The sequence below is a fragment of the Pseudopipra pipra genome, chromosome 10, assembly GCF_036250125.1.
Source record: "Pseudopipra pipra isolate bDixPip1 chromosome 10, bDixPip1.hap1, whole genome shotgun sequence".
Lineage (NCBI taxonomy): Eukaryota > Metazoa > Chordata > Aves > Passeriformes > Pipridae > Pseudopipra > Pseudopipra pipra.
Window position 1 is genome coordinate 448,276 of NC_087558.1, and position 14,422 is coordinate 462,697.

Here is a 14,422-nt window from a genome sequence, read left to right on the forward strand (position 1 = left end):
CAGGGTGGCTCCTGTGGCTGCTGCTGGTGGGAGGCAGAGGGCACACGTTAGTGCCAGCTTTTGGGACGGGTGTCACAAACTGCCTTCTGTACTTGAGCAGCAGTTCTTGGCCCAGAACACCTGGGCCAGCATGAACTGTATTGATTTGTGTAAATAATGTCGACTCGTTGTGCGAACCAGCAAACTTGATTCACTGGATGAACAAGATATATTTGGTAAAATATAGAAAAGCTTTGAACTTCCTCAGCTTGCAAATGGTGTTGTCTTGGCAAAACACACAAAAAGGGAAGTAGCATAAACCATTAGAAGTGCTCAGTCCCCTCTGAGGTCAGACTCTTGCACTGTCCCCTGACTGTCCCCAGTAGCATTAAGGCAATTCTTGAACTTGGCTGTCAATTTTCAAAGTTCATGGCTGATTTACTGAATGTAAGAATAATCTTTACAAGTCGTGTTTCTTTTATTTTCCCTGAATTTACCAAAGATTCTGTAGTACCAAGTGCACATCTGAGCTATTTATGGAAATGAATGCAGCTGCTTGATAAATAAATAAGCAATGCAATTACTGGGTCAGGAACTGGTGACAGTGGTGAATGTCACCAGAAATCTTTTTTGAACTGCGAAATGGAGTTAATCAGGGCAGATGATCGTGCCTGATGGTACCTCTGAAGTTAGGAGGAAGCTAGAGATGGAGGAAGCACAACACACACCGCAGCTATTGCAAATTGTGCTGAGTGTGCTAAAAGAAGAACTTTGGTTTAAGATTTTCTCTCTAGTGTGGTGGGAATGTCAGTACTGGGCAAACTTGCAGTGCTGGCCATGCTGGTGCAACCCAGTGAGAAAGCTGCTGTGGGTCTCCCTGGGGGTCTCAGAAGGGGCAAGGCTCAGGAGCACAGGCAGGGCCAGGGAGCTGTGCTGTGGGTGCTGTCCCCGCTCCCACGTGCCTGGCTGGGTGTTTGGGGCTGGCTGAGGGGAACCCTCTCCCCCAGGCACTGGGACACTTCTCAGTCTGTGCTTGCTCAGGGCTGCTCTGACCCTTCTCTGCATCCCCAGAGAGGAGCCCTGCCTGGCAGCCTGTGGGGCGGGTGCCAGGTGGAGCTGCTCAGTTTGTCACAGAATGTAGTGGAGGGAAATGAGATGAAGAGTGGAATTAGGATGACGAAGGATGAATTAGGATGAAGAAATAAAGTCGTGTTCCCACTGCAGGAAGCAGTAAGGGAGTAACTGCACTGGCACCAGACGTGGTGCTGGTGCTCCCTTTCTGCATGGCTCTGGGGAGGGGGTCAGTCAGTGCAGTGTAACCTCTGCAGTGTCTCAGTTCCTCACTGCTGTGCCTTCCAGACCCCTCGGGGCTGCTGTGTAAGGACAGAGGGCCGAGGGAGCCGTGTCTCTCCTCAGCTGCTCCTCGGGGTGCTGGTGAGGACCGTGTCCCCTCTGACAGCAGCTGAGAATGGATGTGTGTCCTGGCAATGTCACTGTGGCTGTGGCCCTGCCAGCCTGGGGACACTGTGGGTGTGTCCTGTCTGCAGCTGCAGTTAGTAAGGGGAAGAGCAGAAGTGTGAACAACTCTATACACATTAACAGATCACTTTGAATCCAAAAAGGCAAAATCCAGGATGCTGTAGTGAGGAGGCAGCAGTCGGTGACCATTGGCTGGATCACAGGGGATGTTCTCCTGGCACGTGTTCTGAAGGACATGGCAGGAGAGCCAGCAGGTGCACAGAGCAGATCAGCAGGTGCACAGAGCAGTGTGTGCAGGTACAAGGAGCAGTGTGTACAGGTGCATGGAGCAGTGCAGATCTACAGGTACCTGCAGCAGTGTGTACAGGTACCTGCAGCAGTGTGTACAGCTGCACAGAGCAGTGCAGATAAGGGGGTGTATTTCCTGTTAAAGCTCTCAAGGGCAGCGCAGGCTCCTTTGGCCACAGCGTCTGGACACCTCAAGGGCAGAGTTGTATTTCTGTCTTGCAAAACCCACCAGTAATTGTTTCATTTCTCCTTACTGTCTAGCAGTCCCTGTGCTCTCTTGAAATCTGAAATTCAACAGCTTCATTTTTCTGATAAGCTAAATTTTTCATTCCCTTTTTGTTTCTGATTTTTAGACGAGGGTCTGCATTATTCTGACCCCATAAGCTTTTAGCATTAACAGGTTACACTGTGAAGTCTCTGTGCAAACCCTGATACTCACATGGAAACTCGGACAATGCTTTGAGCTCTTTGCATGTAGTATCATTTTCAGATCTAGCTTAAATATTAATTTTTTTTTAATTAAGCCTCAAAATTTCCCCACGGAGATCCTTCCTATCTCCAAATTACCATGTCGGAGTGGTGGATACGAGGGGAAATGTTAGGATCAGATAAAAACAGTTTAAGAACTGAAATATAATGACAAAAAGATTGCAATGAAAAGAAGAATAATAACCAAGAGAGATAACCAATAATAACCAAGAAAAACAAGTGGTGGGTCAGCTGTCCTGGCAGTGCCCACCCCAACTCCTTATGCCCCTCTGTGCTGGCAGGGCATGAGAAGCAGGAAAGTCCTTGACTTGGTGCAAGCCCTGCTCAGCAACAGCTAAACCATCAGGATTGTTCTCATCCCAAACCCAAACACGGCTGTGTACCAGCTACTGAGAGAAAATTCACTCTTCCCTAGCTAAAATCAGGGCACTAGGTCAATAAAACATTTTAATAATCAGTAATTTTGTTGTCCTAAAACTAGATTTTTAAAAGTAGTAAAATGTGTTTCAGATAAAGAAATTGTTCCCTTTAATATTCTATTTTAATGGTAAAATTTGTCATTTAAATATTTTACTTTAAATTCTATTTCTGATGTTTCAAACTATGAGTTTTATATAGTTACATTTCCTCAGTCGTGAATTAAAACAAAAGTAGTTGCTAAGAAAAGATATTTTTCTTAAGACAGAGAAGAGGAATCCTTGCCTGTGTGTCCTCCATCTGTGCTGGCTCAGCCTCACAGGTGTGGAGCAGTTTCTGTACAGGTTTCTGTAGTTAGTTACAGCTGCTGCTTTGTGCTCTGAGTTGAGTGGTTTGCAGAAAGTATGGATGTTCACCTTATTTGCCAATGTAAAAGCTAAAATCGCAGTGGCGGTTAATTGAGAACGTTGGCGGGGGCAGAGCAGGTGATGGAAGGCAGCGTCTCACCTGGACAAAGTGCGGGATGGCGCCTGGGGTTCCTCCTCAGCTGCGACCCAGGGACAGACGGACAGGACGAGCCCTTCGCAGCTGCCCTGGCAGGGAAAAGGGCCGGGAAGCTGCAGCCTGGGAATGTCAGGTCCCGGTCCCGGTCCCGGCCCCGCGCGCCCCGTGCGCGCTCCCGGCGGAGGCTGTGCCGGGATCGGCGCTCCCGCCCGGGGGGTTTGGGGCAGATCGGCGCTCCTCGCCCGGGCGGGGGATTTCAGAGCAGGAAGGGGAAGGGCTGGGGGGCCGTGCCCTGCCCTGCCCAGCTGGTGCCGGGCTCCGGGAGCTGCCGCTGCCCGGGCCGGTCCGGGACACGGCGGCCGGGAGCGACACAAGTGCAGCTGGCACGGACAGCAGCGAGCGTCCCAACTGCACGGCTGGACTTTGCTTCTCCTAAACTGTTCCCAGGGCTGGCTGCGACCTTTCCTGTGACGCATCCTGCCCCGGGACTGCTGCTCCCTGCATGGGAGGGCTCTGAACTGGAGCCACGGGCTTGCGTGGTGCCTGCCCGGGGCGTGCTCAGACTGGGAGATGGATTCTGGGGATACCTGATGGGTCTTTGGTGTTTGGCTGCTTGTTTTGCTCTTCTTCTTTTTTTTTTTTTCTTTTTGTCCTGTTCTTTTCTTTTAATCCTACTCACCTGCCTGGCTTCCTCCTTTTCTATTCCTCCCATAGGTTTACTGGCAGGCTTTGAAATCAAGCACAGAATTAGTGAAAATGCGTGGTAATAGAAAAGCTAATATCTTTGTGGATGTGGGAAAGGAGTATATTCTGAGAGGGAGCTGAGGTTGGGGGAGAGAAATTGAAATTTAAATGTTTATTTTAAAATAAATGAAATATGTAAATTGTGTATCTTAGAGCTGATAAACATCTAGTGCATGACTTGAGCTCTGCTTGACAGTGTGTTACCCAAACCCTCCAGTAAATATACAATTCCTCATGGGCATTCCTTTTGTGAGGGTTTATCTGTATACAAGGAGGGCCCAAAGGCACAAAGAAATGAATGTACCTTCTGTGACGTGCTGATGTCGTGTGAAGTCCTTCCCTCGGGGCCAGTGTGTGTCAGCCTGAACCTCCAGTTCCTTCCTTCCCCCCGATTTCATTGAATCTCTCTCAGTGCAATAGGGGACATCTTGAGAAGTAAAACTGTACATTTTTGTGAGCACTCTTGCCCCTCTCTCATTTCTGAGACTCCCAGCTCGAGCTGTAGTGGTCAGTTCATGGCTTTGGGGTGATGGATTTGGTTGTTGGTTTATGGATCAGGCAGGACAGTGCACGAGGCTTCTCAGGTCTTCCCCAGAAGGCACCAATCAGCCAAATTTTCCATCTCTCTGTCCACCCCATGGTCATTTCTTGAAGTGAGGACAAGAGGAATAGGTCAGATAAGGCTTTGGCTTTAAAAACCTTTGGCCCTCTGAGACAGAGTTTGTAATTAATTCTAAAAAACCCCAAAACTTCGACTTTTTTTTTTCTTTCTTTTTTTTTCATTTCTGTGCTTCCTCTCCCCAGAAGCAGCAGCAGAAGCCTCAATATCCCTTTTGGGACCAGGGTCAGCTTTCAGAGTGTGACCTACAACAAACTTTTTCCAACAGCTTCCTCATCTAAGCCTAAAATTAAAATAAGCAATGTTCCAGTTGTGTCCAGATGGAATCCTTGTAGGAGAGGAAGAGAAGTGCAGTTTGGCCAAGACAACTGAGTTTGAAAGAGGAATATAAAATAAAGGGTAAGAGGAACTTCTGACAAAGCAGAATTGTCCCCCAACCTTGATGGAATCTCTCCCTCCCATGGGCACTTCTGTTGAAGGAGGTCATTGTTCAGAGACTTAATGAAATTTGGAGAAAATAACTGAAACATTCAGAAGTTCTTCCCATTATTTCAAGTGTTTGAGAATTTAGCAAAGAGCTGAATATGCTTTTTTGCTGATTCATCAGAAAAATCATGACTCTGCAGCCAACACTTTGGGTCAAACTGCCAACCTCTGTGTGATGGAAGTGGCCTTTGCTATGGTCTAATATGGTAAATGTGTCACTGCAGGGCTGGCCTCTGCTGGGGTGACATCCATGTGTGGTACATCTCTGGGCTTTGATTGCCTGTTTATTATTCCCTGTTTGAAAAACTGGATTTGAGTGGGGAGTCTGACTTGGAAAATTCCACCTGGCTTAAAAGGGGTTCTCAGTGGTCTCTGATACCCAGTTCCTTTCCTGGGGTTTTGGATCAGATTCTGAGTTGCTCTTGTGCCACCTAGAAATGGGGCTGGGAAGTTGTAAAGTAGATAAATCAGTTTGGATTGTAGTGGTTTGGATGTTTTCTGTGCCCCCCCCCGCTGCACCCTCTGCCCAGGAAAAACCGGAGAATGCTCCGAGACAGAAAGTGTGGCCTCTTGTTCTTGTCAGCCCTGGTAACCTGTGTGACTGGGCTGGCTGCTCCTCTGAGCCGAGCGAGGGACAGCTCGGGCACATCCCTGCTGCCTCTGCTCGGCTTTGTGCTGGAGCCCTGGCAGTGAGCACTGCCGGGGGGAGCGCTCCTGGGCTGCTGGATGGGACCCTGCTGGGCTGGGGGGTGGGAGTGTTTAACAAACTGTCCCATTGTGCTGACTGTTCCTCTGAGGAAAACACCACCAGTGCCATAATTATGGCTTCTTTAGAATGCGATGTCACTCATTTACACTGAGTAACTTGGGTCGATGTCAGCATGTGCTGCAGTGGATTTCCAGCAGCTGCTTTATGGGGGCTCAGGTTTGTGCTGGGAAGGCTGGCTGGCTTTCCAGGGGTGCAGCAACCACCGGAGCCGACGCTCCAGGGAAATCTCGCGCCCCTTCTCCGTGCGCCTTCCTGTCAGTCCTGCTTGCTGTGCCTGGTCCCGTGACTTCCAGAACAATTCCCACTGACGTTTTGTGAGATGTTTTTAGAACAATTTTTGTTTGGCTCTGCTTCTATAATGGTGTTGCCTGCCCAGGATGAAGGGTCGGGGCAGCTGCTGGGCACAGCCTGCCCCTGAGCAGAAGGGTACGTTCCTTCTTCCTAGGGGGGAAATGTCTTTAGGTTAAAGTCAGAAGTTGGTATTTAGTTCTGGCACAGTCCAGCATTGTTTTCTGTGCTTTGCAAAACATTTTTGGAGTGTGGAACCCAGACTATTTTGAAATAAAAGGAGTTGGGGTCTCTGAATGGGCCATGGGACCCTGCTGATTAGGCTTGCAGCAACTCTGTAACTCACCAACTTCATTGCCCAGGAGGAAATACAGATAATGGTGTTTGCTTTGAATGGTGTGTGAAGAACACAACTTTGCGTGTGTTAATGCATTGAGGTAGAGGAGGAAAAGCTTGAAATGCACCTTTCCATGTTAAATGTCCCTTGCCTGACCTGATGGGGATGTTGCCTGTCTCCCTCACGCTGTGCTTTCATCTGACATATTATTTTTCAATTTTTGTTATAGTTTGGTTTTTCTGATGACAATCCTTTTACTTGAAACACAACCCAAATACAAATGAAACAAAACACTTCATGTATTCTCAAGCTGGATACCTGATTTCAACAGCACATGGTCTGGACAGACTGTTGGCAGTGGAGTTGATCAAAAGTTGTGTGTGTGTATGTGAGTAGTTTATACTTTAGATGTTCATCCTTTATACTTTAGATGTTCATCCTTTATATTTTGAAATTCTGTTGTAGGATTTCCTATAGCATGGCTGTGCTTTTTGGTTTAAAATGGCATTCTTGGTTGAAACTTTTTTAGAATTGTTGAACTAAACCCAAGTGTGTCAGTCAGAGTGCTGCCTGCAGTGAGGAAGGGCAGCGTGCCCTCTGAGCAGCGTGGGGAGCCCCAGAGCAAGGGGCAGTGCAGTGTTTGCCAGTGTAAGCTGCCGTCCTGTGATGGATTAAACATTGCAGCACAGATAATTTTTTGCAGTGAGAAATAAGCAGTTGTCCAGGGCAGAGGATTAAGAGCTTAAGGGGCGGGTGGGGCTCCTCAGCTCTGTGTACAGCTTCACCCTGCTGGAATGGCTCTGGCCACCAGGGCAAACCGTGGGCTCGCTCTGTTATACAAACATGGGCTTTTTCCAAAATGCCAGCCAAACTGAGTGTTTAAGGATCTAAAGATACTGCTGCTGTTTCCAAAGGTTTAGAAAGCAAGCAGAGAGGGGGTTGCCAGAAGACCCTGTTCTGTACCATGTACTTTTGGTGGCTTAAGAACAAACTGATAACACATTTTACCTTCAGCCATACAAGTCTGCTTCTTCCTCCAAAATCCAAAATTCTCTTCTGCTGGTTGTTTTAGTAAGAGAAGCTTTTTAGTGCTTTGTCTGAGCTCAGGGCCTATGAAACAAATCCTTTTGTATGGTCCTGCTGATGGACTGCTGTCCCAGAGCCTGAGAGGGAGAACACTGCCAGTGTGTCAGAGCATGTCTGGTGACAAAAGGCTTGGGGGTGATTTGGTTCTTCACACGTGGGGTGGCAGCTCTGCAGCCTTTGCTGGCAGGAGTGGGGCTGACAGGTTCTGACACAGCCAGGTGTGAGTGATACCTGTGCCTGGGGGTGTTACCTGGGCCGTTGGCAGAGCTGCTAACAGAGCTGGCAGTGCTTCCAGCCCTGCTCAACGGGAAATCACACAGATCCTATTGGGTTGGTGGCCAAGCTTTGGGAAAAGCAGGATGAACAAGACAAATATTTTACTAGGATAATCCCCCTAGAAGGCTGGCTAATTACAAAAGTATTGCAGGACTTCTGGTTGGGGTTTTTACCCTGCCAAACCCCAGGAAAGCTTTTCTGCTCAGTTTTGTTTGGCTGATGAGTGGATGTCTGTGCATCCTTGTGGAACAGCCTTCTGGTGCCTTACAAGGATCTGTCTGGAGCTCACTCCCCAGGCCTGTATCTGTGTTCAGATGGCACCACTGCCACTCCTGGCGCAGACGTTCTGCCTTGTGGGGCCATGAGGGGCAGCAGGGTGCTGAGGGATGAGGCTGTGCTGGTCTGGGTTAGAGAGTGCTTCCTGTGGGATTTGATCAAGTAATTTACCTAGCCTTTCCTGCAGCTGTTCCTCTTGTCTTTCAGCCACAGGCAGTAGTATTTCTAGTTGCTCATTTTGATTTAGAAGAATATCTATATAATTTTTCAATTTCTCCCATGTCTCTTTCTTGAAAGGCAGTGATGTTTTAACTACCTCATTTGTGACTTCAGAGTCTGATATTCTACATCTGTAACCCTTTCAGGAAATGGAGAACTTCTGATTTCCTTTTGCTCACAAGATAAACGAGCTCCCAAAACTGCACAGATAACTCCTTTATGTTTTCTTCTTTCTATTTTCAGCTGATTTATACACTGTTCTATTTGCTCTATTTGTTCTCATCCTTCCAACATTTCTGGGCCTGTTCTATCCCTTCCTGGGTCGGTGCACACTTGTATCTCTGCAATAATTTATCCATGGCAATCCTGCAACTGTCAGTTTAATGCTGCAAGAACAAAACTAGGTGTGACACCAGGTGGATGAATGTTCTGTGAACTGCAGGTCTGGTCACATTCAAAAGAGCCACTCGAGGTCACCAATAGCACAGGTTACTGAATGCAGCATATACAGTTCCTTTAGATTGCTGGTGATAAATACATTAACTGCAGAGTAGCTCTATAGAACACTATCAACACAATTGCAATCACAAGTTTAATAGCACAGGTTTAATATTTGGCAGCACTTACCAAGCAGTGTCTCTCCTGGGGAGGGTGAGGAGGACAAACTGGGAGATCTGTCCCAGCAATTTCCTGTCCAATTCTCATCCCCCAGTCAGGTGCAAAACTGGGTTTCTTTTTGTACCTTATTAACTACTACTGTGCAAAGTGCTGTGGGTGGGATTGTGGTCCAATCTTCTGTTCCTTGTGGGTGCATGGTACAGAATATATTTAGGTGAGTGGTGGACTCAGTTTGTACAGAGCATTTCTGGGTAACACAAGCCACAAGACCTCCATCCTGTTGTCATGTTTGCACCATGGGCTCTGTCACATATTGAGTTCTGCATTGTTTTCCCTGTTTGATGCTTCCAACACCAGTGCCTGACTGGGTGAGCCCGTTGTGCCCACGCTGGTTATGGTTCCCTCTGCTTGATCCATCAGGAGAGCCTGGTGAGCACCACATGGATTTTTTTAATGATTTTTTTATTTTTTTTTTTTTTTTTTTAGAACTTTGGGTGGGTTTAATTTCCTTTTTTAGGATTCCTGTGAAGCTGCACTGGTGGAAAGCCACAGGAAATGTCATTGCTAGAGAAACCTCAGAAGTAGAGGGTATAATGTATGTAGTGACAAAAGTCCTGCACCAGTTGAGGTCTGGAGCTGGCTCTGAGTATGAGTTCAAATCACACTTCTACCACAATAACCCCCTGGCATGGAGAGTTCTGCCTGGGCTATTCAATCAGTGTATGTGAAATATAATTAAATTTGAATTACAAACACTGTAATGCCAAGTTCACTGAATGAAAAAATCCCAAGTGTCCATGAATTGTTTAGTTGTTCAAGAATTGCTCTTTACATTCCTATGTCAGATCTGCTGTTGTGCTTCCAGCCAGAAAACTGTGTTTCCTGTTAAAAATGGTGCTCTGGGACTGCACAGCCACAGTTCACATCTGTGTCTGCCCTGATGTGGCTCTGAAAGGACAGTGTAGGCTGGGGCCCGAGACTTTCCCTACAAGCTTCCTTGTACCTTTTTCTTTCAAGATGGACTTTTAAGGACCAAAATTCCATGTCAAATCTGGACAAATTAAATATAGTTATCTGGTATTTGGGGATTGGGATGTTGTTGCATAATTCATTTTTAGCCCTGGGAAAATATTTCCCAAACCGCATCTTCAAAGAGCTGTTGTGTGTGTGAGTGTGTGCACAAACCAGTGAGGGGGGATTATCACAGATACACCATGTCCAGATAAAGTAAACTGCTTCTGGGGTGATTTTACAGTGAAGGGTTGTCTGCATACAAGTTGTCGGGCTGCAGAGCCAGGCTGGTCCTGGCTGGCCTGTGTGCTGGGAGTGTGTGGCTGAATCTTCCCTTCCCAGATTTCATATGGATGCCCCACTCCTGGGACCACACTTCCCAGAAACTACCCATTGCTTTATCCCTTTAGTCCCCTGGAAAGGGGGGACCGTTCTTCAGGCTGTTCTTTGAAGGGCATGGCCCCAACACCCCAGTGTGATTGCTTTGTGTAATAGATTTTTTGGTGTAAAGTTCTTATGAGGAATCAGCAGTACTGTCTCTCCTAGGAGGAAATCCTGTGTGAATCCATCCTTGAGCTAAAAAAATCAGTGTGTGGTGGGAAAGGTGGTGTGTGTGCACCCTGTCAGGAGGGTACACAGCCGCTGGAGGGGTGTGGGTGCCCATCTGGTGGTGTTTTCTCAGCCATCCCTGCGCTGGACCATCAGCTCCATGCTGTGCCAGGGTGGATCCTGGACCCTGCATGCCTGTTCTCCACCTCCCTGGTGAGGGACACACAGGGATTTTTCCGCTGAAGTGGCTCTTTGGGCTCTGCTGGTATTGTGTGGGAATTCCACCATCGACCTGGGAAAAGGTCACTGTGAATTTAACACAGGAATTATCAGGCACAACTTAACAAACCATAAACCCTTGGTGCTTTACAGCTGTAAAAGGCAGACCAGAAGAACTTGGTCTTGATTTACTTTAACCATATAAGACCTAAGAGGAAAGTCTTTGGTTAGGAATGTCTGTGTACAGAACTAAATGTTATCATTCCATTCAATTTGGTGCTTGCGAGAATTTAAACTATGAAACCCAGTCCCCAGAATGGTTCTCTTAATATGAGTTTGTATGTGCATGGACCCCTTAGGGTACTAAATGGCAGATTTGGTCCCAGAACTAGTCTTTGAGGGTGTGTGTGAACAGTTTTCTGCAGAGCTGATTAGGAAACAGGGTTTATCTGTGGTATTTTAGCCATTTAAAGTATTTTTATTTAAAGTAGGATAAATATCCAAAATATCCTGTCTTCCTTTCCAGAAATGTTCTCCCCTGGACAATGTAAGTAGTTTTATAATACTTTCATTAATCCAAATATTATCATACTTACATTTCAGCTTTTTAATTATTCATAAAACAAAATCTAAACCTAAACTAGCATTGTAAAAAAAAAAAAAAAGGAAGAAAGAATCCTTGTTTCAGCAGAAAACTTCATCAAAGATGTTCTCGTGCAGAATTTAATCTTGTTATTTGAGTGCTTCATTTTCAGGGTTTTCTTGTCAAACACTTTTTTCCTGTATTGAAGGAAAGTCCTTATCTGTGTAAGGCACTGGCTGATGGACTGTTGCCATCTCCTGCCTGTGCAGCTGCACTACAGCCCAGGGCTGGCTGTGAGCATGGATTGCTCAGGGCACCTGCCTGTTCCTGCCAACCTGCCTTTTTTAAGTTGGTTATTTTTTGTCTGATCAGCTTTTGATCTGAACAAGTCTGATTAGTCCCCAGTGAGTCCAGGACAAAATGATGTGTGTGAATGTTGTTGGGTTCAGAGGGTTCACACCCTGGGTGAGGTGCTGCCACGCTGCTGCTTGGGCAGCCTGAGCCTCACCCTGTGCCAGGCACAGCGAGGGACCCCCAGGGCCTGTGCCACCTCCTCCCCTCCCTTCCCCTGCCACCATCCACCGGGCCCTGGGGGTGCTGACCCCTCCTGTTGGATCCTGCTCTGAGGCCAGAGTGTGTCCATCCTGGCTGGAGCCTCCCGCAGCTCTGGGTTATTTTCTAAGCTGAGGCAGCCTTAGGTTGGCCTTTAAACCAACCAACCAACCTACCAACCTACCAAAACAGCCCCAAACCTTCCTGGAGTGAGCCTGATCCCTGTGGGGATGGGCTTTGAGATGGATGTTGGTGAGCTGACACAGAAGAGCTGAACATGTCTGCACATTCCTTAATGAGCTTCCATGGTCAGATACTCCAAGAGACATTTTATTTACACGATATACAAACAATCTCACAAGTGAGCAGAGTCTCTGTGGGTGCCCTCAGACATCGGTGTACTCGTGGTAGATGCGCACCTCTGATCTCCTGACGCTCTGCAGGGACCTGATGCTCTCGCTCCTGGTTCTCATGTTGGATTTCCTGAACAGCCTTCGTGAGAACGACCGGCACATGAAAAAGTAGATGATTGGATCCAGACAGACATTGCATGCGGACAGGAACAGTGTCATTTCCTTACAGTAATACAAAATTTTATGGGCAGAGTCATCTAAAATTTTGTCCAGGTGACTAAAAGTAAAGGGTATTCGGCACAAATGATAGGGCAGAAAGCAGGTGAAAAACACAGCCACGACAACCCTTATGCTCTGGTTGTGCTTCCGCTTTCGGCTGGACGAGCTGATGAACTGCTTGCTGGATTTGTAAATGTACCTGGATATGGCAATGTAACACCCTATCAGCACTATCAGCACCACCACGAACATGCAGGTGTTGATGTAGATGACAGCCGAGTGCCACTTGACCCCCAGGGGAGACTTCAGCTTCAGGCAGTCGTCGACGTTCCTCCTGGTGGGGTAGCCGTTGGTGAGGATGAGGTTGGGCAGCGCCAGGAAGGCCATCACCACCCACACGCAGGCCGACAGGATCTTGGTGAAGGTGATGCTGTACATCCTAGAGTCTCCAAAGGGCTTCACCACCTTGAGGTATCGGTCGATGCTGATGAGCCCCAGGAAGACGATGGTGGTGTACATGTTGGCGTAGAACAGCACCGTGGTGTAGCGGCACAGGAAGGAGTTGAAGTGCCACGGCCCCAGCTGCGAGTCCTGGATGATCTTGAACGGGAACGTCAGTGTCATGAGCAGGTCTGCAACCACGATGTTTTTGAGGTAAAATATGAAACTGGTTTTGTTTCTGATGTGGAAGAAGATCCACACTGCCAGGCCGTTCAGCAGGAGGCTGGCCAGGAAGATGACCAGGTAGAGCACGGGCAGGACGATGGTGGTGAACTCGTCGTGAGTGGAGTTCCCGGGGGAGCTGGCGTTGGGCGAGGTGCTGTTGTCTGGGCTGAGGTGATCGTCTGGGGGAAGGAGGGAAAACAAGTTTAAAGCTTTTTCTGGTGCTTTACAAACAGGGCTGTTTTAAAACTGTCCTCTTTAAAACAGGCTCTCTCTGGGCAGTCCGGAGGCTGCTCGGGTGAACCATGAATCAAAACTGCAGGTTGTCAGCTCTTGGCTTTCCTGACAGAATGCAACTTGTGAGCTGAGATGATGTTTGTCAGGAGACAGGGCTCTGGAAAGACTCCTCAGGTTTATCAAAATGCTCATTTAAAACTTAGTTTACTTAAATGTATTTAAAAATCACAGTCTCTGGGGGATTCTAATATTTCTTGTGTAAATGTTTGCGAAAAATTTCAGGCTTACAAACTCTGTCATGAAATGACAGTACATTTTGTTTCGTGTTGTTTATGCTCTGACCTTGGCTGGTGAGGCAAACCAGGCTGGCCCGTGCTGAAATGACTTATTTCTTTCAAATGTTGGTAGGAACTGACAGTAACAGGGTAAACACTTCTCAATCACTTATATTTCCATCGTTATTTTACCTGGCAGTTTTCCATAGGACAAATTGTACCCCATCCTTTGTGCTGCTGTAGGTTTTCAGCGGAAATGCTCTTCAGGAGTCCCACTGGCAGCTGTGGATCCAGGATGTGGCAGGGCCTGTGCCAGGATGATGTTCTGGGGAAAAAATATTCAAATTAAACCAGAAGAGCCCACCTTCCCCTTCCTGGCAGAGAGAGGAACTTTCTGAAAGGAGCTTCCTCTGGAATTCCCAGTGAGGAGCTGAGGCATGTTGAGGGCCAGTCTCTAGGTACTGCACAGTGGTTCTGCTGTCAGGGTCTTGATTGCCCCATCCCCACTCATTCCAGTGATGAGTGCCAAAGAGTGGAATTTTTTTTAAATTTATCATCTCTCAATTCTTGAAGGAAAAAGCTGCATCCATAATTATGAGATAAATGTGTATAACTTCCTAATGTATCCCCCAGGCTGGGCTGGAAATGGCAAGTTGCTGTTCCTTTCTCATGATTTGAATAAAGCACATCAGAACCCAGCACGTGGGAGACACTCAAACCTGCAGAACCTCACCTGTGCCATGCTGGCATCACAGTGTTTGACATTGTTCAAAGGGATTTGGCCAATACCTGTTTGTAAGGCTGTGCTCCAGACTGGGCTTTCTTTTACCAGTATGTAAATGCAGTAATTCTTCTGTGCTTCACTTTCTGCTTTCAAGTTTTGATAG

The 14,422-nt window shown here is 47.3% G+C and overlaps 2 protein-coding genes across 2 annotated transcripts in view; one reads left to right on the forward strand and one right to left on the reverse strand.

Annotated features, from left to right (window-relative positions):
* LOC135419360 (mediator of RNA polymerase II transcription subunit 12-like protein) overlaps window positions 1–14,422 on the forward strand; it is a 46,659-nt gene that overhangs the window by 10,839 nt on the left and 21,398 nt on the right. The window lies entirely within an intron of this gene.
* GPR87 (G protein-coupled receptor 87) lies at window positions 11,849–13,857 on the reverse strand. Its single transcript, XM_064665645.1, has 2 exons — window positions 13,728–13,857; window positions 11,849–13,205 (listed from the first exon to the last, which is right to left on the reverse strand). The coding sequence occupies exons 1-2, from the start codon at window positions 13,759–13,761 to the stop codon at window positions 12,175–12,177; spliced, it is 1,065 nt and encodes a 354-aa protein (XP_064521715.1). The 5' UTR covers window positions 13,762–13,857; the 3' UTR covers window positions 11,849–12,174.

Excerpts from the sequence above, each read along its gene's own strand:
- GPR87 (XM_064665645.1), bottom strand. The coding sequence starts at position 13,761 with ATGGGGTACAATTTGTCCTATGGAAAACTGCCAG. Across the intron at positions 13,206-13,727 it reads GTCCTATGGAAAACTGCCAG|ACGATCACCTCAGCCCAGAC; the intron begins GTAAAATAACGA and ends TCCTTCCCCCAG.